Here is a 21,894-nt window from a genome sequence, read left to right on the forward strand (position 1 = left end):
TGATTTGTAGTGCATTTCTAGTTTGATTAAGTCGTACTCTAGGAATATCAAAACTGTATTTATTTCTGGTGTGGTGCTCATGGGTTCTGTTACAACCTTCAATGAAGCTTTTGAGGTCAGGATTGGCATTACAGTTCAGCGTTTTATATATATATATAATACACATGAGAGGATGTGCAGTGACTTAATATCTTACATATTCAGAGATTTGAGTAGGGGTACCGAGTGATGTCTGGGGCCAGAGTTGGATATTGTCCTAATAGCAGCTTTGTGTTGAGTAATTAGAGGACGTAAATGATTTTGGGTAGTAGAACCCCAAGCACAAATACCATAGTTGAGATATGGATAGATGAGGGAGTAATAGAGCGTCACCAGGGCAGGGCGAGGTATATAATATCTGATCTTAGAAAGAATGCCAACAGCTTTATAAACTTTTTTTGATATTTTTAGAATGTGTCCCTGGAAATTCAGCTTGTGGTCAATGAGAACGCCAAGGAATTTGCCATCTATTTTGTTACAAATTTGGGTATTGTTTATCCTGAGATATATTTGATTAGAGGATTTATTGCTAAACAGAATATAGAAAGTTTTGTCAATGTTGAGGGTGAGTTTGTTGGCAGTTAGCCAAAGATGGACTTTATTTAGCTCAGTATTCACTGTGACATTTAGAACTAGGGGGTCAGGACTGGAGTAAATGAAGGTTGTGTCGTCAGCAAATAGAATTGGTTTGAGGTGTTGGAAGGCATTTGGAAGGTCATTATTGTAGATAAGAAAGAGGAGAGGGCCAATATGCTGCCCTGAAGAACACCAATGTTGATGGGTAGGGTGGGAGAAATTTAATTATTCACAGAAACATACTGGAGCCTGTCAGTAAGGCAAGATTTGAGTTATTGCAGGGAGTGACCTCTGATTCCATAATGATGTAATTTAAGAAGAAGGTTTTGGTGGTTGACAGTGTCAAAAGCCTTACGCAGGTCCACAAATAACCCAACAGAAAATTCATTTTTATCAAGAGCTGCATGATACAAGTTAATCATACTAATAAGTGCATCGTTAGTGCTTTTTTTGGGTCTGAAGCCATACTGACAAGAGCTAAGTATATTGTGTTTGTGTATATATTGTGTGTATACCTTCTACATAACAACAACAAAATCACTGATCCTGGTGAAGTACTCAACATTTTTAAACACCACTGGGAACAAATTTTTCACCCACATCCTCCTGAACTATTTGCCCTCCCCAACATTGCAGTAGTCGAAGACTGGATACACCAAAACAGACATAACACTACACCTGACGACCTCATCCACCTTGACAATCTCAATTCACGCACTGAACTACAGACTCCCCTAACTCCAGCTGATGTCAAGACAGCTCTCATGGGCACTCGTCGTAGAGCCCCTGGTGCGTCTGGTATTGGACATATCCTTCTTAGACAACTCCCTGCTTCTATCTTTTTTTTGAGATATATACAAGAGTTGTTACATTCTTGTACAGCCACTAGTACGCGTAGCGTTTCGGGCAGGTCGTTGGAATACGATCTCCACCGCGAAGAATCGTTGTTACAACCAAGTACCCATTTTATTGTTGAGTTAAACAGAGGCTACAGTTAAGGATCATTGATGCTATCACTAACTTATTCGACGCCTCCCTTGCCTCTGGATACTTCCCTCTCAACTTTAAGTCTGCCACAGCCGTTCTTATTCCAAAACCTGGGAAACCCCACACTGACCCAAAGAACTACAGACCCATCAGCCTTCTAGAGACACTTGGCAAAGTCTTTGAAAGGCTGATCAACCAGAGACTTAGAACCCACCTAGAAGACAATGACTTACTCACTAACAAACAGTTTGGATTTCGGCCTCACCGGTCCAATCACGACGCCTTAAGCATCATGACCAACTACTTCAGTATCAATCAGCACCAAAGACTTAAGACTGCACTCATCACTAAGGACTTTGAGGAAACCTTTGACACTGTTTGGTATGACGGTCTAAAATTCAAACTATGCAACAACTTTAATCTTCCCCTTATCACCACCGAACTTCTTTCTATCTACTTAGACAATAGGACAATGAGAATTAAGTTCCCCCGACAACACTCTGACTACTTCAACTTACATGCCGGTGTTCCGCAAGGCTCTGTTCTTGCCCCAACACTCTATATCCTATACACCAACGACATTCTTGACCCTGTTCATCACACTTCATTAACCATATGCTACGCCGATTATATCTCTCACCTTGTCACCAGCAACACCATTGATACACTAACAAACAGAGCACAAACAGAACTTGATGTTGTCCCTGGATGGGAATATAACTGGCGTATTAAAACCAACTCCACCAAATCCAAAATCACCTACTTTTTTTGTAAAAGAACTATTTGCCCTATTCCTCTTAAACTCTATTCATACACTCCAAAGGCTACTTATATCTCTGTGTCTCCCTCCTCCACAGTCCTTGGACTCACAGTTGATCGACAACTACTCTTTCACACACACATTACACAGAAACATGCAATAGCTCTTCAAGCCATGAAAAAACTGTACAGACTTAGATTTGCAAAACCTGACACAAAAATGCACCTTTACAAAGCACTTATTATACCTCTCCTAACATATGCTCCACTAGCTCTTACTTTATCTGCATGTACTAACAAACTAAAGCTTCAAAGAATACAGAATAGAGCACTAAGATGGGCACTCAACACCCGATGGCAAGAGTTAAATACCAATCAAAGTCTCCATGAAAGTACGAATATTCTTGCCCTCGTTGTCTACTAGAAAACTTTATCAGACAAACAACTTGATAGACTACTCACTTATCATGAACAACATTTTGATTTTCTCCTACACACTCTCAGGCTACCACGAAACACCCATAACCTTTTCCCTACCATCCATGATCCTCCTCCTAACTCTGTATTTCGATAAACTTTAGCTCACAACACCCAGCATCCACCATCATTACATATTCAACTCTCAACAAACAGCACAAACCATCCGTAAGAGTTCAGCCCTGACGCTTTTGAGCCAATCACTGCGATGTCGTGAGTTTTGTGATGTCTCTGCTGCTGTCACTGAAACACCCGACTGAGTCCCTGCCTCGAATGCCGCAACCAAACGACACGACACGCAGCTGGGTTTAGCCCTGGCACTTTTTCTCCTACAAATCTTCTTCCTCTCACCCCCCTTATCTTCTTCTGTCCCCACTTTCAAGCTCGCCCTTCGGGGTATCTTATCCTGTATATATTCTGATTCTGAGTCTCTCCCTCATTTACGTCCAGCTCCGGCCCGCATCGCTTCGAAACGTCCGCCCTCCTCCCTTGCCTGCAGGTCAACTATGCCCAGTAGCGCTCCTCACGCTTTTCTTTTATGCACTAATTCGGGGGGTACTGCGCCGGATCCCCAAGTCTAGGGCTGCCCGCAGCTACTTACCATATGTCAAGTGCACACTTGTAGTGCAAGTTGGGGGTTGCAGACTTTACATGTAACCTAGGCACTAGCATATGGAAATTCCTGGAAATTCTTATCTATCTTTTCTATGGCTTCTGTGTATACAGAATATATATTTTATATTCAGATTCAGATTCAGATTCAGATTCAGATGTTTATTCAGGTAAGGTATATACATACAAGTGATGTTACATTAATGGATTGATATATAGATAGAGCTAGTACATACAATGCCTAAAGCCACTATTACGCAATGCGTTTCGGGCAAGAAAACATTAATATCTAGAACTTAATACTAATTGAGCATAAAGAATAAAAGATGTTGAGAACAAATACAAATAAAGATAAAAAAAAAGGGGGAACATGACTGAAAAAGCAGCACAAATACAATACTGTACATTGTATACTGTACAATACTGTACAGTATATACATACTGTACTGGCTGTGCCACTCAAATTATAACACTGGTGTTGTACTTTAATTATAGCATTAAGCTGATTGTGTGTACTGCAACATTGCATTGGCTAACTGGCGCTAGGCTCTGTTAATAATGTGCTACGACTTATTCTCTTTAGTTGCATCTTTGCAGTACTGGTATACTACTCAGTTATGTTATACGACATAGATTATATTGTGGTACAGCAGTTGTTCTCTATACAATAATTAATAAACAAGTCCCCCATACTGGCTTGTGCTTTTCTCCCCGATCAGAAAATGAAAAATTATTTTATTCAAAATATGGGAGATTGGTATCAACAATCGCTCTGCGTTGATAGTTTTTACAAGGACATGGTCGAGAATATAGAGAAATTAGTACAGAGAGAAAATAACGGGGGCAGGGGAAGCAAGACGCATGGACCTAAGAAATTTAAATATTCCAATGATCAGCAAGTTAATTAAGGGGTGGGAGAGAATGCTAAGGAGTGCACATAAAGAATGGTTAAAAAATGGAATGAGGGATGAAGAGAAAAATACAACGTTGGAAGTGCCTAGGGAATGCAGTCAGGTGAGGAAGGAGGCGCGGGACAGATATTGGCAAGACTTTGCTCAGTCCATTGGTAATACTAAGAACCTTAAAGACTTATGGAGAGCAGTAAATTAAATCAGGGGTTGTAAGACCAAATTCATTGCTCACTCAGATCCTGGGAAGGTTGCTAATGAGTTAGTAGATAAATGGGCAAGTGCTGCTGGTATGGAGTCCTTACCTGCAGACACGAGAGTCACCATTGAGTCATGGGAAAATATTAGACATGGAATAACTTTATGTGCCTTAAATACAAGATCTGTAACATGCACTGAGATAACTTACGATGAGCTACTGGATGCTATAAAAAGAGGCAGCTCTACTGCTCCGGGGAAAGATGGAGTGACGTATGACATTCTTAGTTATTTAGCCGGTATGAAACGTAGTCCCTTACTTGATTTGTTTAACATGAGTTATAGGGAGGGAAAGTTACCAAGAAAATGGAAGGAGGCTGTCATCATTCCTATCCCTAAGTCAAACGGAGGCTACAGGCCTGTCTCCTTAACTGATGGAAAGGATTTTGTTAAATAGGCTACTCTACCTTGTAGGTGATAACATGTCCAATAATCTCTTTGGTTTTATCAAAGGCAAAAGTACTGCGGATTGTCTCTTAAAGTGTTTGTCTAATGTGGATGACAATAGTAGAGTTTTTGTTGATCTACAAGGAGCATTTGATAAAGCCAATGGGGAAGTAATTTTATACGAATTAGCCAATCTGGGAATAACAGGGAGATTGCTACACTGGATAAGGGATTATCTACAAGGCAGAAAAGGTCAGGTGTATTACCAGGGATACATGTCTGAGGAACGGAGGTTCCAGTTAGGTACCCCACAAGGGGGAGTTTTAAGTCCCACTTTATTCAATGTATTAATGAACAGATTAGCATCAGAGATGTATCCTCCAGGGGTCACGACGATCATATATGCTGATGACATTCTTATACAAGGCACTTCTGGGAACAAAATACAAACTGCTCTTAACATACTTGGTACAACCTGTCACAAGTTAGGCTTAGTTATAAATGCAGACAAAACCAAATATGAGTATAGGAAACGAAGAAATATAACACTTACTCTAAATGGTGTGGAACTGAGCCGTGTTCAGAAGTACAAGTATCTGGGCATGTATGTTGGATACACATGTGAGAGTAAAAATGCTGAAATAAATCATATCAGCACCTTATGTAAAGCCCGTCTGCATCCTCTAAAAGCACTGGCTTTTTCTGGTAAACGTTTACGGGTACCTGTCTTGTGGATGTTATGTATAAGCACTGTTCGATCCCTGATAGACTACGCAGCACCCGTATTGTCTTACACAGGCCAAGGCAGAATTCAAAAAATAAGGCTGATACAGAACGAGGCTATGAGGATTATTCTTGGATGTCAAAGAAATGCAATGATTGAAATAATGAGAATGAAATTAAATTTACCGAGTGTGTATGATAGAGTCCGTGACATTAACACTAGAGTATCTATTCGTTTCATGCGGAGAAAAGGAGGGGATAAGCTGTTTGAGAGCGTTCAGACCTGCTTGAGTGACGTACACACTTCCAGGAAACTGAGGGAGATACGCTACACGAGGGGATTAGCTCATGACCTCAGGAAATACGATGTACTTGACTGCTGCAAACCCTCTCACCAGGGTAATAGGTCTGCTCCCTGGAAAGTACAGAAAATAGACGTCGAAATTGTACCCCTCAAGATGAAAAATATTCATCATGAACCGGGACAATTACGGTGTTTGTATGGAAGTATGATATCTGGGTTACCATGAGGCAATAGTTTACATGTACTGTGACGGGTCGGTGGCAGAGGATGGCAGGGTAGGGTGTGGTGTCCTAATAAGGGAATATACTGAGTTTGGGACTGTGAACAGGATAATTGAATTCTGACTTAGTAATTATATATCATCCACACAAGCTGAACTGCAGGCCATTCTGGCGTGTTTGGAGGAAGTACGTCATGACGACAAAGATGTTTTCTGCGGTTGGAAGAAAACGCGCTCAGATTGGGGAACTTGTTTATTTTATAATAGTAAATATTAAATTAATAATTATTATCAGTTATCAGACACATTATCAGTTAAGCGTAACAGCTGTTTACAGTTGATTATATGTAATTATACTTTTGCCCCGGGGATAATAGCGTCACATGTTAAGTAGCTTACCTCAGTAACCTAAGAGACTACCCTAAGAGATTACTTGGAGGGTGATTAGTGGAGATTAAGTGACTAGGGGTACTGGTCGTTATATTCAAACCTGCTATAAAAGTCGCAAGAAGTAGAGGTCTCACTCAGTTAGTTGTCAGCTGTGGTGCGAGAACGTTGCTCCTCCGCAAGAGTGTTGTAGTGAAGCTTCGCGCGGATACTCAGAGATCACCATAACCAACCATCATCAAGGCCCCTTGTGGATATTGCTGCTCTAAGGTAATATTGCTGACCCGTCCAGACATTACTGACCCGTCTTGACAGTACTGACCCGTCTTGACACTACTGACCCGTCCAGACATTACTGACCCGTCCAGACACTACTGACCCGTCCAGACACTACTGACCCGTCTTGACACTACTGACCCGTCTTGACACTACTGACCCGTCTTGACACTACTGACCCGTCTTGACACTGCTGACCCGTCTTGACATTACTGACCCGTCTTGACACTACTGACCCGTCTTGACACTACTGACCCGTCCAGACTTTTCTGGCCCGTCGAGACTTTTCTGACCCCTCCAGACTTTTCTGATCCGTCCAGACTTTTCTAGCCTGTCCAGACTTTTCTGACCCGTCCAGACTTTTCTGACCCGTCCAGACTTTTCTGACCCGTCCAGACTTTTCTGACCCGTCCAGACTTTTCTGACCCGTCCAGACTTTTCTGACCCGTCCAGACTTTTCTGGCCCGTCCAGACTTTTCTGATCCGTCCAGACTTTTCTAGCCTGTCCAGACTTTTCTGACCCGTCCAGACTTTTCTGACCCGTCCAGACTTTTCTGACCCGTCCAGACTTTTCTGACCCGTCCAGACTTTTCTGACCCGTCCAGACTTTTCTGACCCGTCCAGACTTTTCTGACCCGCCAGACATTTCTGACCCGTCCAGACTTATCTGACCCGTCCAAACTTTTCTGACCCGTCCAGACTTTTCTGACCCGTCCAGACTTTTCTGACCCGTCCAGACTTTTCTGACCCGTCCAGACTTTTCTGACCCGTCCAGACTTTTCTGACCCGTCCAGACGTTAATGACCCGTCCAGACGTTAATGACCCGTCCAGACGTTAATGGCATGTACAGACGTTAATGACCCGTCCAGACGTTAATGACCCGTCCAGGCGTTAATGACCCGTCCAGACGTTAATTACCTGTCCAGACGTTAATGACCCGCCCAGACGTTAATGACCCGCCCAGACGTTAATGACCCGCCCAGACGTTAATGACCCGCCCAGACGTTAATGACCCACCCAGACGTTAATGACCCGTCCAGACGTTAATGACCCACCCAGACGTTAATGACCCGCCCAGACGTTAATGACCCGCCCAGACGCTAATGACCCGTCCAGACGTTAATGACCCGTCCAGACGTTAATGGCATGTACAGACGTTAATGACCCGTCCAGACGTTAATGACCCGTCCAGACGTTAATTACCTGTCCAGACGTTAATTACCTGTCCAGACGTTAATGACCCGCCCAGACGTTAATGACCCGCCCAGACGTTAATGACCCGCCCAGACGTTAATGACCCACCCAGACGTTAATGACCCACCCAGACGTTAATGACCCGCCCAGACGTTAATGACCCACCCAGACGTTAATGACCCACCCAGACGTTAATGACCCACCCAGACGTTAATGACCCGCCCAGACGTTAATGACCCGCCCAGACGTTAATGACCCACCCAGACGTTAATGACCCGCCCAGACGTTAATGACCCACCCAGACGTTAATGACCCACCCAGACGTTAATGACCCGCCCAGACGTTAATGACCCGCCCAGACGTTAATGACCCGCCCAGACGTTAATGACCCACCCAGACGTTAATGACCCGCCCAGACGTTAATGACCCACCCAGACGTTAATGACCCGTCCAGACTTTTCTGACCCGTCCAGACTTTTCTGACCCGTCCAGACTTTTCTGACCCGTCCAGACTTTTCTGACCCGTCCAGACTTTTCTGACCCGTCCAGACTTTTTTTTGACCCGTCCAGACTTTTTTTTGACCCGTCCAGACTTTTCTGATCCGTCCAGACTTTTCTGACCCGTCCAGACTTTTCTGACCCGTCCAGACTTTTCTGACCCGTCCAGACTTTTCTGACCCGTCCAGACTTTTCTGACCCGTCCAGACTTTTCTGACCCGTCCAGACTTTTCTGACCCGTCCAGACTTTTCTGACCCGTCCAGACTTTTCTGATCCGTCCAGACGTTAATGACCCGTCCAGACGTTAATGACCCGCCCAGACGTTAATGACCCGCCCAGACGTTAATGACCCGTCCAGACTTTTCTGACCCGTCCAGACTTTTCTGACCCGTCCAGACTTTTCTGACCCGTCCAGACTTTTCTGACCCGTCCAGACTTTTCTGACCCGTCCAGACTTTTCTGACCCGTCCAGATTTTTCTGACCCGTCTAGACTTTTTTGACCCGTCCAGACTTTTCTGACCCGTTCAGACTTTTCTGATCAATCCAGACTTTTCTAATCCGCCCAGACGTTAATGACCCGTCCAGACTTTTCTGACCCGTCCAGATTTTTCTGACCCGTCTAGACTTTTTTGACCCGTCCAGACTTTTCTGACCCGTCCAGACTTTTCTGACCCGTCCAGACTTTTCTGACCCATCCAGACTTTTCTTGCCCGTCCAGACTTTTCTGACCCGTCCAGACTTTTCTGACCCGTCCAGAATTTTTTGACCCGTCCAGACTTTTCTGACCCGTCCAGACTTTTCTGACCCGTCCAGACTTTTCTAACCCGTCCAGACTTTTCTGACCCGTCCAGACTTTTCTGACCCGTCCAGACTTTTCTGACCCGTCCAGACTTTTCTGACCCGTCCAGACTTTTCTGACCCGTCCAGACTTTTCTGACCCGTCCAGACTTTTCTGACCCGTCCAGACTTTTCTGACCCGTCCAGACTTTTCTGACCCGTCCAGACTTTTCTGACCCGTCCAGACTTTTCTGACCCGTCCAGACTTTTCTGACCCGCCCAGACGTTAATGACCCGCCCAGACGTTAATGACCCGCCCAGACGTTAATGACCCGTCCAGACGTTAATGACCCGCCCAGACTTTTCTGACCCGTCCAGACTTTTCTGACCCGTCCAGACTTTTCTGACCCGTCTAGACTTTTTTGACCCGTCTAGACTTTTTTGACCCGTCCAGACTTTTCTGACCCGTCCAGACTTTTCTGGCCCGTCCAGACTTTTCTGACCCGTACAGACTTTTCTGACCCGTCCAGACTTTTCTGATCCGTCCAGACTATTCTGACCCGTCCAGACTTTTCTGACCCGTCCAGACTTTTCTGACCCGTTCAGACTTTTCTGACCCGTCCAGACTTTTTTGAGCCGCCCAGACGTTAATGACCCGTCCAGACTTTTCTGACCCGTCCAGGCGTTAATGACCCGTCCAGACTTTTCTGACCCGTCCAGACTTTTCTGACCCGCCCAGACGTTAATGACCCGTCCAGACTTTTCTGACCCGTCCAGGCGTTAATGACCCGTCCAGACTTTTCTGACCCGTCCAGACTTTTCTGACCCGTCCAGACTTTTCTGACCCGCCCAAACGTTAATGACCCGTCCAGACGTTAATGACCCGTCCAGACGTTAATGACCCGTCCAGAATTTTCTGACCCGCCTAGACTTTTTTGACCCGTCCAGACTTTTCTGACCCGTCTAGACTTTTTTCACCCGTCCAGACTTTTCTGACCCGTCCAGACTTTTCTGACCCGTCCAGAATTTTCTGACCCGTCTAGACTTTTTTGACACGTCCAGAATTTTCTGACCCGTCCAGAATTTTCTGACCCGTCCAGAATTTTCTGACCCGTCCAGAATTTTCTGACCCGTCCAGAATTTTCTGACCCGTCCATACTTTTCTGACCCGTCCAGACTTTTCTGACCCGTCCAGACTTTTCTGACCCGTCCAGACTTTTCTGACCCGTCCAGACTTTTCTGACCCATCCAGACTTTTCTGACCCATCCAGACGTTAATGACCCGCCCAGACGTTAATGACCCGCCCAGACGTTAATGATCCGTTCAGGCTTTTCTGACCCGTCCAGACTTTTCTGACCCGTCCAGACTTTTCTGACCCGTCCAGACTTTTCTGACCCGTCCAGACTTTTCTGACCCGTCCAGACTTTTCTGACCCGTCCAGACTTTTCTGACCCGTCCAGACTTTTCTGACCCGTCCAGACTTTTCTGACCCGTCCAGACTTTTCTGACCCGTCCAGACTTTTCTGACCCGTCCAGACTTTTCTGACCCGTCCAGACTTTTCTAACCCGTCCAGACTTTTCTGACCCGTCCAGACTTTTCTGACCCGTCCAGACTTTTCTGACCCGTCCAGACTTTTCTGACCCGTCCAGACGTTACTAACCTGTCTAGACATTACGTGTTATATACGAGGCAACTCGTATATATAACCACCCAATCCCACTCATATACATGTACAACCCACGCTTGAAACAATCGAGGGACCCCACTTCCACCACGTTACGCGGTAATTGGTTCCACAAATCAACAACCCTGTTACCGAACCTGTATTTATCCAGGTCTTTTCCTAAATATAAACTTGTCCAATTTATACCCATTGTTTCGTGTTCTGTCCTGTGTTGATACTTTTAATACCCTATTAATATCCCCATTGTTATGTCCATTCACCCACTTGTAAACCTCACATCATGTCACCCCTATCTCTTCGCCTTTCCTGTGAATGCAATTTCAGCTTTGTTAATCTTTCTTCATATGAAAGATTTCTAATTTGGGGAATTAACTTTGTCATCCTGCGCTGGACACGTTCAAGTGAATTTATATCCATTCTATAGTACGGCGACCAAAACTGAACTGCATAATCTAAATGGGGCCTAACCAGAGCAAGATATAGCTGAAGAACCACACCAGGTGTCTTGTTACTAACGCTTCGATTAATAAATTTCAGTGTCCTATTTACCTTATTACGAACATTCATGCATTGATCCTTTGGTTTTAAATTCTTACTAATCATAACTCCCAGATGCCTTTCGCAATCCGACTTCACAATCTCAACACCATCTAGCTCGTATCTTGTAACTCTATCATCTTTACCTAGCCTCAGAACTTTACATTGCTAGTATATGAGTTGTGGGGGTCGACAGTGCGAGCACACGTAGGAGAGTACACAACTGGGAGTGTATCAATGTGTAAGATGAGGTCCCGGCTGTGTACTCGTCTACATGGTCGAATATTTAAAGCCCCGCCTCCGGAGCCAGTCTGTAATTTAAATGTTCTTTAATTTTCTAATGTAAGTAGGTTTTGGCTGTATTGATTTATTAGTTTTTGTTTTATTAGTAATTTGTTTTTCTTTTTTAGAGTTCATCTTTGTCGGTTGTCTAAAACATCTAAAAAAAATGGAGGTAGTGCAAAGCTCAGCTGAGGTGAAGTACACTCTCACCGTTCCCCAGTTCTCCTACCAGGAGCTCGGTGAAACCTTCACCACTGACTTCCAACTGTCTGTGAACGGTGTGCGAACCAGCTGGCAGGCCACGCTCACACTCTTTATGAAAGAAAACGTGTGTCCCAGCCAAGACCCCATGAACAGGAACATTGGAATAGCGCTGGAGTGTTTGCAATGTAATATTAATCGTCCTGACTTCAAGGTGTATTGCCGTCTTCAAGGGAAAGATCAGCACGAGAAGAGGCTGGCACGATCTAGCGATGGTGGCTATAAATGGCAGGGAATTCTCGTTTCCAGGATGACCCTTGATGTGTTCAAACTCCTGAAAGATGATGTGCTGACCGCTCACCTACGCTTTGTGGTGAGTGAAAATGATTTGGCTAAAGGACTAGATTCCCGGGAAGATCTGATTCTCCACTTACTGAAAATACAAAAGACAGGAGTGTACAGTGACATTGAAGTATTAACAAGTGATGGCATGAGGCTGCCAGCTCACTGTGCAATACTGAGTACCCGCTCGAACCTCCTCCTGCAAAAGTTTCAGTCTACGACAGAGACTCGTGAATGCGAAAATGCCAGCACAATACCCCTTCCAGGTACGAGGACGCCTAGTGCTAAGACTTCCCCGACAAGAGCAGAGATTCCACTCGACAGTACCTTTGAAGGAGTAGCATCAACACACCGTTCAGTAACCTCAATGTCGCCAGATTCTTCCAGCACCAATTGCGGGAAATCGCAGATCTCAAGACTTTCAATTATACAAACAAAGGTGAGTTCGTTGCCAACTATCATCGGCTCACCTGTTAGATGTCTTAATCCTAGTAGAACACCCAGCAAGCCTGGCATGACTAACAACAAACGCTGCCTAAATAACAGCACGATGTCTCCCAGCAAACTTCCGATTCCCAATACAACGCTTCCCAAAAAGGATCTTTTCTCTACGAGCCAACGTCTTTTGTCTCCCAGCCAACGTCTTTTGTCTCCCAGCCAACGTCTTTTGTCTCCCAGCCAACGTCTTTTGCCTCCCAGCCAACGTCTTTTGTCTCCCACCAAGCGTTCCCTGTCTCCCAGCACGCGTCCTCCTAGCAAGCGGTTCATGACTCCAAGCAAACTGCTGACGTCCAGTAAGCAACTGAGCACGCCTAGCCCCACCATTGCGGAGACAACTCGCAGGAGAATGCTCAGAGCTCCAGAAAAAAAACATGATCGAGAACCATCTGATACCTTTCACACGGAACCCCTTTCATCAGATCGTGACATATGCTTCCCCGCTGGTGAGTCAAGTACACCACTAAAGCAACTCGAAATTCGAAGTTTGAAAAGTCCCACCAAGAAAGAGTTTGTTAAAGTGAATATGTCGTCTTCCGTCACGCAGCAACTTCTGGAGTGGATTTACATAGGTAAGAAAAAAAGTTTATGTAATTAATTAAGTCATAGTTACAAAAATATTATAATTTGCATAGTCTATATGTTTAAGGAATTGTTTACTGGAAGTATTGACTTTTCGGCAATATTGACCGCTTAAGTTAACTTTACCACCAACTTTACTCGCACAAATATAAAATTTCGCACCATTTCATTAATCTAATGTTGAGCGTTACAAGTGGATTAGCCTAATGGTTAGGCGTTTACTATAAGTACTAAGATATGAGCTTAGCAGGCTCTTAGAATACGGATTGTATTCGTTCCCTACTTTCATATTTGACGTTCTCCAAATTTATAATTTAACCCAGATTTTGACCCAATATCCCATATATTATTGGTCAATTTTTTGGAGTAATGCTGTGGGATTAAACTTGCTCTTCTGGCCATCCCAGAGGCACCCAAGATACTATTGCCTCTTGGGTACATTCCATAATATTGCTCCAAATTTTGTCATGAGGTGAATGGTTCTATTTAAATTGTATCCTCATCGTATGGAGCAGTAGGCTTATTGCAGTGCTTCTTACTTCCCAAGTTTTTATGTTGTGAATTATTGCAGGTGATTGCAGCGACCTGGGTCGTCTAGCACGACCACTGCTGGTAGCTGGTCTGCGTCACGAGGTGAACGACCTGGTGTGGGCGTGCGAGAACCACCTGGCGGCCGAACTCACGCCCACCACCGCCCCCGACATGCTGTTGCTGGCCCACAAATACGGGTCTGTGAGGCTCCGCGAGGCTGCCCTCCAATATGCCCTCCAGCACGTGCGTATTGTCCCTCTTGTGCCCACATTCTCGCCACATCATGGCTTTTCTTGACCATAGCCTAACTTCGCGACTTACATTTGTAGTGAATGTGTGTGTGAAAGTCTGCGTTTTCGTCTTGTGATACAAAACTGAGTGTTGTACTAGTGTACCACCCGTGGCCTAAACTTCGACTAGATGAAATAGTAGACCTTCACACACTATATATTCAAATGGAATGATGTCTCGCTAGGAACGACAACTCTAGTGACGTCTCTAGATCTTTGCTGTGTCGTGCAGTGTGGATCACGCTCGTTCAGTCATCCATCACAGACGGGATTAACTCATTCAGATATGTATTTAGAGAGGTGAAGCACATTGTTGGACAGCATAGCTCACCTTAGGTAGTAAATGTAGGCTTATCAGAAAAGTTGCTCTCAGCGTGACATAAATTGTTATCTCCCTGTAAGGATAAATGTAAATTTTTTCGTTCTCTACTTTCATATTTGACGTTCTCCAAACTCATAATTTATCCCAGATTTTGACAATGTATCTCGACCGTAAGTTCTCTCTAGACTTAGTGTGTGGAAGGCGCCAGCTCGTACCCACACTAGGTGTAGGTAGTGTGAGATACCCGCCCACACTAAGGCATCTATACAAACACTAAAATGCTGATGATTCACTGATACAAACTCCAAATAATTCTGGTAGACCTTCTGGGTGAGATGGTTTTAGCCCATCATGGTACAGTGGGTAGTACATTTGTCTGGGGAGGCCAGAGATGCCAGTTGACTCTATCTATTGTCATAATATTTTCCCAGATATATGACGGTGTGATTTCATTGTTAAAATGTACACTGTATTGCCTTTTGTGACAGATTATTTTCAAGGGAATGAGTATAGCGAATTTCAATGTTTTAAATTATTTTAAAACAAAATTATTTTGTTCGCTTATCATAATTATTTGTCATTTTGCGTGGGCACGCTAACGCTATGAGTTAACATACATGTGAACGCACATAGACTATCTATGTGCGTTCATGCAGCAACTGGCAACGTCCATGGCGTGATGGTATCTAATACTTTACATGTATCTTTCCTACAGGCAGCAGAGGTGACAGTGCAGCCTTCCTGGTCAACCCTTGCTGCCAGCGCTCCCAGCCTCATTTCAGAGTTCTCACTACTTCTCGCCCAGCAACGTACCCAATGTCAACACCCGTTGCAGTCCAACATCAAGACATGACTCCATCGCACACCAGGGACCCACCCCATCCCACGTTAAGGACCAACGCCATCCTGCACCAGACTGACTACATTCCACACTAGGGATCGATTCCATCCCAGATCAACGACAAACTCCATCCGACACCTGGGACTGAGTACATCCCATACCTGGGACCGATTCCATCCCACATCAACACACCAAGGATGTAAATAATGTATAAATCTTTATATCCACACACAATGCCACGCTTATAAAAAAATCTGTATCGACTACCAGATCCTATTTATTTTAATCACCAGAAATTAGTTGGATTTTGAGTACTGTTTAATGTAGGCTGAAAGCAAGAGATGGATAACAGCAAAATGTATGATTCTAAATTACACCTGTAAATTTATATATAAATTATTTATATATATATATATATGTACAATATATATAAAATTATAAATAAAAAGTTTTTGTAACTTTCGATGAATGTTATCAGGTAAGGTAGACATTACCTTTGTAGACGTGAAAGAATTACTAATGCTATTAGTACTAATTCCTCCCCACCCTCCTCAGACTCCAGTGTTTGGCGTAGGCTCTAAAATGGTCACTGCTTGATCGCAAGCGGGGATGTTTCTGGCGGGGGAGAAAGAAACAATTGCGCAGCGCGTCCCGCGGCGTTGCGCGGGCAGTTTGGGGCCGTATAAATACGGGCGCACAATGGGGCTCTGCCTCACTCCGCCTGCCCTCGCCGCTGCCCTCGCAAAACCCCACCCTCCCTCCCTTTGCAAGCGGCTGCTTTTGTACCCCCGTCATGCTTTGCACAGTTGTCCCGATTGTCTCCCCACTGCATGTGGGAAGGGGGGTGCAGCGCCGGTCCCCAAGTGTCCCGCTGTCCGCAGCTAATACTTTGCCCAGTCTAGGTGCTAGTAAGCCCTACTTGTAGTCACACCCCCTTCTCCTTATCCATTAGGTCTTTTACGGCCTCTTGGCCGGGTACATTACGTGTTATGTGGTCTCTCACTTATTAGTTATTCTTTGTGTCCTGCCTGTTATATCCTAGTGTTATATAATTACTACACATTTGCACTCGGCCTTAATTCTAGTACCAGTTAACCTTTAGGTTTCTGCAGAATTAGTTTCCATGTCACTATAGGCTAAGGTCTCATACTTACTACGGGTGTACCTTTTAAGTTAAATCTAGTCCTCGGACTTGGAATTGTTACTGTTAATTCTTACTTTATATATTTACTTTATATATTTTAATATAAACGTTATATATTTACTTAATTTATATATTTGAAACTTTATATATTTACATGTTCAATATTAAGTTTAATATAATATCAACTTTGTTATAAGTCTATAATATAAACCGTGTTTAATATAAATTTTATATAATTACTTACTTTATATATTTGAACTTTATATATTTACATGTTCTGCAGAATTTAACCTTCAATAAACTTTAACGCCCCATACTGCCAGTATTTTTCTCCCCCTGGTCAGAAATCAGTGGTTCTCAACTTTAATATTTTTTTTACCTTATGAATCCCTTTATACTGTATGTCCGAATTTCATTGTCTCTTTTTTCCAAGATTGTGTGACTCAATATATATTTATATATATTATCTTATCTCATCTGCAGTCGCTAGTAAATCCACTGTTTATGTGAATGAATGTCTGCGGTTGGAAGAAAACTCTCACCGAGTGGGGGACTTATTTTTATAATAATAATAATAATTAATTATTACATAAAATAATAATAATCATAAATGATTATAATTGATAATCCTTAAATGAAGAAGCATAAGCTAATTATAACGAATAAATAGATAATTAAAGTGGATAATTAATTATGGTGACTAATAATGATTAGTGAATAACCATAAATTATTATACAGAAATAATATTAATGGGTAATTCCAATTCTTGGTATTCTTGGCTTATCACTTTGGTGGTTCCGTCGGAGCACCCCCAATCCCTCCGCAGCGGTCCGTCTAATTACCACAAGCTACACAAGCTTCAGAAAGCTTATGTTAGTAATTAGTTAGGCTTTAGGTACAGAGACTGTGGATAGTTACCTGTAAGATAGTCCTTAACATCAGTACTGGAAGATGGAATATCATTTGCAAGGGATGACCCAATGGAAGAGAAGAACCTATTGAACTCAATAGCAGAATCAGAGGCTGAAAGCTGACCATCGTTATTGGACAGTATTTAGTTTTGGCTCGTCTAATCGTCTCGTGGGCTCTTCACCCACAGGGTTATTAACTCACGGAACCGCCTACCCGCCGAAACTGTACATGTAAAAAAAACTGCTGAATTTTTAAGTCCAGCTTGACAAAATTATCAGGACAGATGGGAGAACCTCTGACAAGCTGTCGGCTTCCTGTTCTCGTCGAGGCCACTAGAAATTGAAATTGAAATTGAAATAAGTTTATTGAGGTAAAATACACACAAAGGGATGAGGTAGCTCAAGCTATTCTCACCCCATTCAGTACAACGTGTTAATACATACATAGACACACATCACAAATAAACATATTATCAAACATCCTGAGAGATAAACATATACATTTCCTCCTTCACAAGTAGTATGTTATCAGACGTACACACACACAAAAAAAAAAGTGGCCACTAGAGTGTTAGTGGCTCTCAGGTAAATATTTTTTTGTAAAAAAAAAAAAATGAAATTTTCAGATTTGTGGGTTGGGTGTCTACATATTAAAACAATAAAACTAAATAAAACGAATAAAATATATTCTAATTAAATAAATCTAATCAATTTAAAAATTAAGTGAAATGAAATCTTATCTACAGAATTTAAACAAAATAATTGAAGTTTATTTATTTATTAACACGCTTAGATATAAACAGCCATGTGCTGCTACCTTATTATATATGAAAGATTACAAAGTGTAGATAAAAAACTAGCTATAAGTTCATCTAATAAGTTGATTGAAGTGTTTATTTTAGGCCCGTTGTGAGTGTTTACAAACACTGGACAACAGCTGACCGGTGGAGCGGCGTCATGAAGCTGGTAAGTTATCTTATTTTCCTAACGACGAATTAATTAGAGCAAAACTGTGTAAAGTGAGGACTCTTGATCTTGTACTATGTAGACTCTCGCATCCCATAGTAGAACTAAGCTCATAGTGTTTGAGGTCAGAGTTGTTGAGTAGTTTAGGCTTTTAGCGTTTACAGTCATGTTTAGATTGATAAAATTCTGGAATTTGCCTGATTTTACCTGAGGTCCACCATTTCTCAAGTGGCCTTGGTGGGATCAGAAAGCCGGCAACTTGTCAAAGTTCCCCCCATTATTCCTGAGAGTTTTTCTAACTGAATTTTGAACTAAAGTAATGTCTTTGCATTTACGACTTCGGCGGGTAGGCTGTTCAATGGGGTTTTAAACCCTGAAAACTGGGTAAAAGTGCATCTCCTGTTTTCTGTTCAGTATTTAGTCAATGAAATCTTAGTCCTGTGGCCCTCAACCATTCCTGGTATGTGAGTCAACCTAGTTTTTGGATGATTTTTGTCATTCCGTGTTGAACTTTCTCCAAAGCAGATATCAAATAATATACATGTGGAAGATACTGGAGGGCCAGGTCCCAAATCTACACAGTAAAATAACAACATACTGGAGAGAACGACATGGAAGAAAATGCAGAATAAAACCTGTGAAGAGCAGGGGTGCCATTGGCACAATCAGAGAACACTGTATAAACATCAGAGGTCCGCGGTTGTTCAACATCCTCACCTTATGCTATTAGATTGATAGGCCTTATGCTCATCACCAAATCATAGATCATAAGGGATAGAGCAAAGAGGATCTCCATTCAGTTGTGAATGTGAGGAGCAGGTGTTGTTAATATCATATAGGCTAATGAAGTATTTAGTGAAAATTGCATGCAGTCAGAATTGTGCATAGTGAAGATTTTCACCTCTGTCACCAGGTGTATGTTGATTTGTAATCATGAAGATCGGAGAAAGGCTCTGGGAAAAGATCATGGATTCAGGAGGGTTAACCCCTGTTCTTCACCTAAGCAACACTTGGTATTAAGGTTTGACCAACGTAAGGAATAGACCAGTTACAAGTACATTTGTCAACTTCATCCTGTTTTGCCAAAAATTTAAACATTTTGACATAGTTACAAAACAACACTGTTTAAGTAACCAAATTGAAAAATATAAACACTCCAACAACCTTTTGTGGCAGTCCAGATAAAGCATTAGGTATTGTATGTACTACCTCTATCTTTAAATCAAACAGAATGTTTGTACTGTATCTCTGCAACTATGTACTGTATGTACTTTTCCTAAATAAATTATTATTATTATTACAGTATTATTATTATTATTATTATTATTATTATTATTATTATTATTATTATTATAATTGCTGATTTCTGCCATGTTCTCCCCTTTTTTTATTATTCCTTATTTCAATACAATTTATACTTTATTCTCAATTACTATTAAGTTTTAGTCTAAGTGTCTTTTTTTTTTTTTTCTTCCACACCTTGCCGTAACGCTATGCGTATTAATGGTTTTAGGTATTGTATGTACTAGCTCTATCAATAAATCTAACATTGTTTATAACTTATCATCTATGTATGTACTTTTACCTGAATAAAAATTTGAATTTGAATTTGAAAATGATTTATAAAGAGTTTTTGGATTATTATGACAGGCACTGAAGCAGACAGAAAGCTGGAGGTTGATGTCTTTGAGTCCTACTGAGCCTGGATAGTTTAAGTTATCTCAAAACCTGAAAACCATACAATTGACTAGATGCATCAGGGTTACAACAACATGAATATGAGAGATGATTAGATTTATTTATACAGTATTTTGTTTACCCCTTAGTGAAAAATAGGGTCCTACCTTGAGGTTACAAAAAAAATCAAAATATCAAAATGTTTATTTAGGTAAGGTACATACATAAAAGAGATTTTACAAAGAGTGATGGATTTATAGTTAGGGCTAGTACATACAATGCCTAAAGCCACTATTACGCAAAGCGTTTCGGGCATAAACTTTCGGGCATTACCTTGAGGTGCTTCCAGGGCTTAGTGTCCCCACGGCCCGGTCGTCGACCAGGTCTCCTCCTAGAATGGAGAAAAGGCATAAAAGGGTTTTTTAATACAAACTGGTAATATGCATGATCTTTACTAACCCTACTCTACGCTGACACAGGTTGAATATCTTCACTATTACTGTACTATATTGCCAACCTTCTTGAGGTTTCCCAACATCCTGAACACCATGGGTTTTGTGAGCTCCACAAGGGTCTTCACCTATTGTGTCTTTCCAGAACCCCCATGAACTATTTTGTGTGTTTTGGAGTGATTTTCATGGTAAAACCAGATTGTCTATAGCCACTTTTTGGATATCATTTACTCCTATGCAAAATTAGGACAAATTACATTCAACATTGTCTGAATTAATATGCCTTTTGCAAAAAGGCACAAGCAAACTTTTGCATTAATTTATATAATTTTACTTAAAATGAACAATAGTAAAATAATAAAGCAGTAAACAATAGAACAATTATAAAGTAAATAGTGGAACAATAGAAGGTTTTGTTGTACACAGAAAACGTTCAACAGATGAGACTACACATGAAATGAATGTTATTTCATCTAAAGAAACTTTGTTTTTCCAGGTGAAGGAGCATCACAGTAGGCTATGTATCCATACTTGTAAATCAAACTTAGATAGAGTACATCTCCATTTTGTGTCTCCTCTAAACTATTGGCCTATATACAGAGCTCTTGCGTAATGTGTTCAATAGCACTCACCATCTTGCCAAGTTCTGGCTCTGGTCCCTAGTAGGCCTCAGAAATCCATGGCTGATGGGATCTGGTAGCTGGGAACCATCTTGGTGTATATCTTCAGGGAGCCACCGGGGCTTACCCAGAAATTAGCATTTCACCTTCCAACGCAGGAGGTGCAGTTTTTTTTCAGGAGCTGGCTAGAGATTGGTTCTTGTAACTTTATCCTATAGGTGTTTCTGGGGAAAGCCACTTTGGCTTCCCAGAGCTATCTAGGCTGATATGGATATATTAGACTTTGGCATATATCATATATCAGTGTTATAACTCAAGTAACTGGCAACTGACGGCCTCCAGCCGGCGGCCTGGGACAACAACGTGTCAACTGTACAGCCTCTGGGACCCTCGCCCTCGACCGTGCGATAAGTACTGACCATACAGTAGAACAAATAAACATATATATTATTACAAATATACGGTATACATATAATATTATAAATATATAGATATATACAACAAAACAAGGCAAAATGGGAGTAAATAAACAAATTTGTGGCCACTGTAACAACTCCTTAAAGTCGAAAGCAACGGGAATTGAATGTTATATCTGTAAGAATAGATTTCATTCGGCTTGTACAGGA

The 21,894-nt window shown here is 42.1% G+C and overlaps 2 protein-coding genes across 3 annotated transcripts in view; both read left to right on the plus strand.

Annotated features, from left to right (window-relative positions):
- The first annotated feature begins 6,770 nt into the window (after positions 1 to 6,770).
- On the plus strand, positions 6,771 to 16,915 carry LOC123758613 (uncharacterized). Its single transcript, XM_045743067.2, has 4 exons — positions 6,771 to 6,907; positions 12,019 to 13,503; positions 14,085 to 14,287; positions 15,372 to 16,915. Exons 2-4 carry the CDS (start codon positions 12,057 to 12,059, stop codon positions 15,507 to 15,509), a joined length of 1,788 nt encoding a protein of 595 aa, XP_045599023.2. The 5' UTR covers positions 6,771 to 6,907; positions 12,019 to 12,056; the 3' UTR covers positions 15,510 to 16,915.
- A 1,507-nt stretch (positions 16,916 to 18,422) lies between these two features.
- The window catches only part of IntS9 (integrator complex subunit 9), a 103,798-nt gene continuing 100,326 nt past the window's right edge, over positions 18,423 to 21,894 (plus strand). Inside the window, exon 1 of one of the 2 annotated variants that reach the window (XM_045743066.2) lies at positions 18,423 to 18,519. In XM_045743066.2, the coding sequence (XP_045599022.1) occupies positions 18,511 to 18,519 (9 nt within the window). In that variant the 5' untranslated portion in view covers positions 18,423 to 18,510. Of the gene's footprint in view, positions 18,520 to 19,532; positions 19,552 to 21,894 lie in introns of those variants that run through there. The other variant, XM_069334351.1, reaches the window with a different exon arrangement.

The sequence above is a fragment of the Procambarus clarkii genome, chromosome 31 (assembly GCF_040958095.1).
Source record: "Procambarus clarkii isolate CNS0578487 chromosome 31, FALCON_Pclarkii_2.0, whole genome shotgun sequence".
Taxonomy (NCBI): domain Eukaryota; kingdom Metazoa; phylum Arthropoda; class Malacostraca; order Decapoda; family Cambaridae; genus Procambarus; species Procambarus clarkii.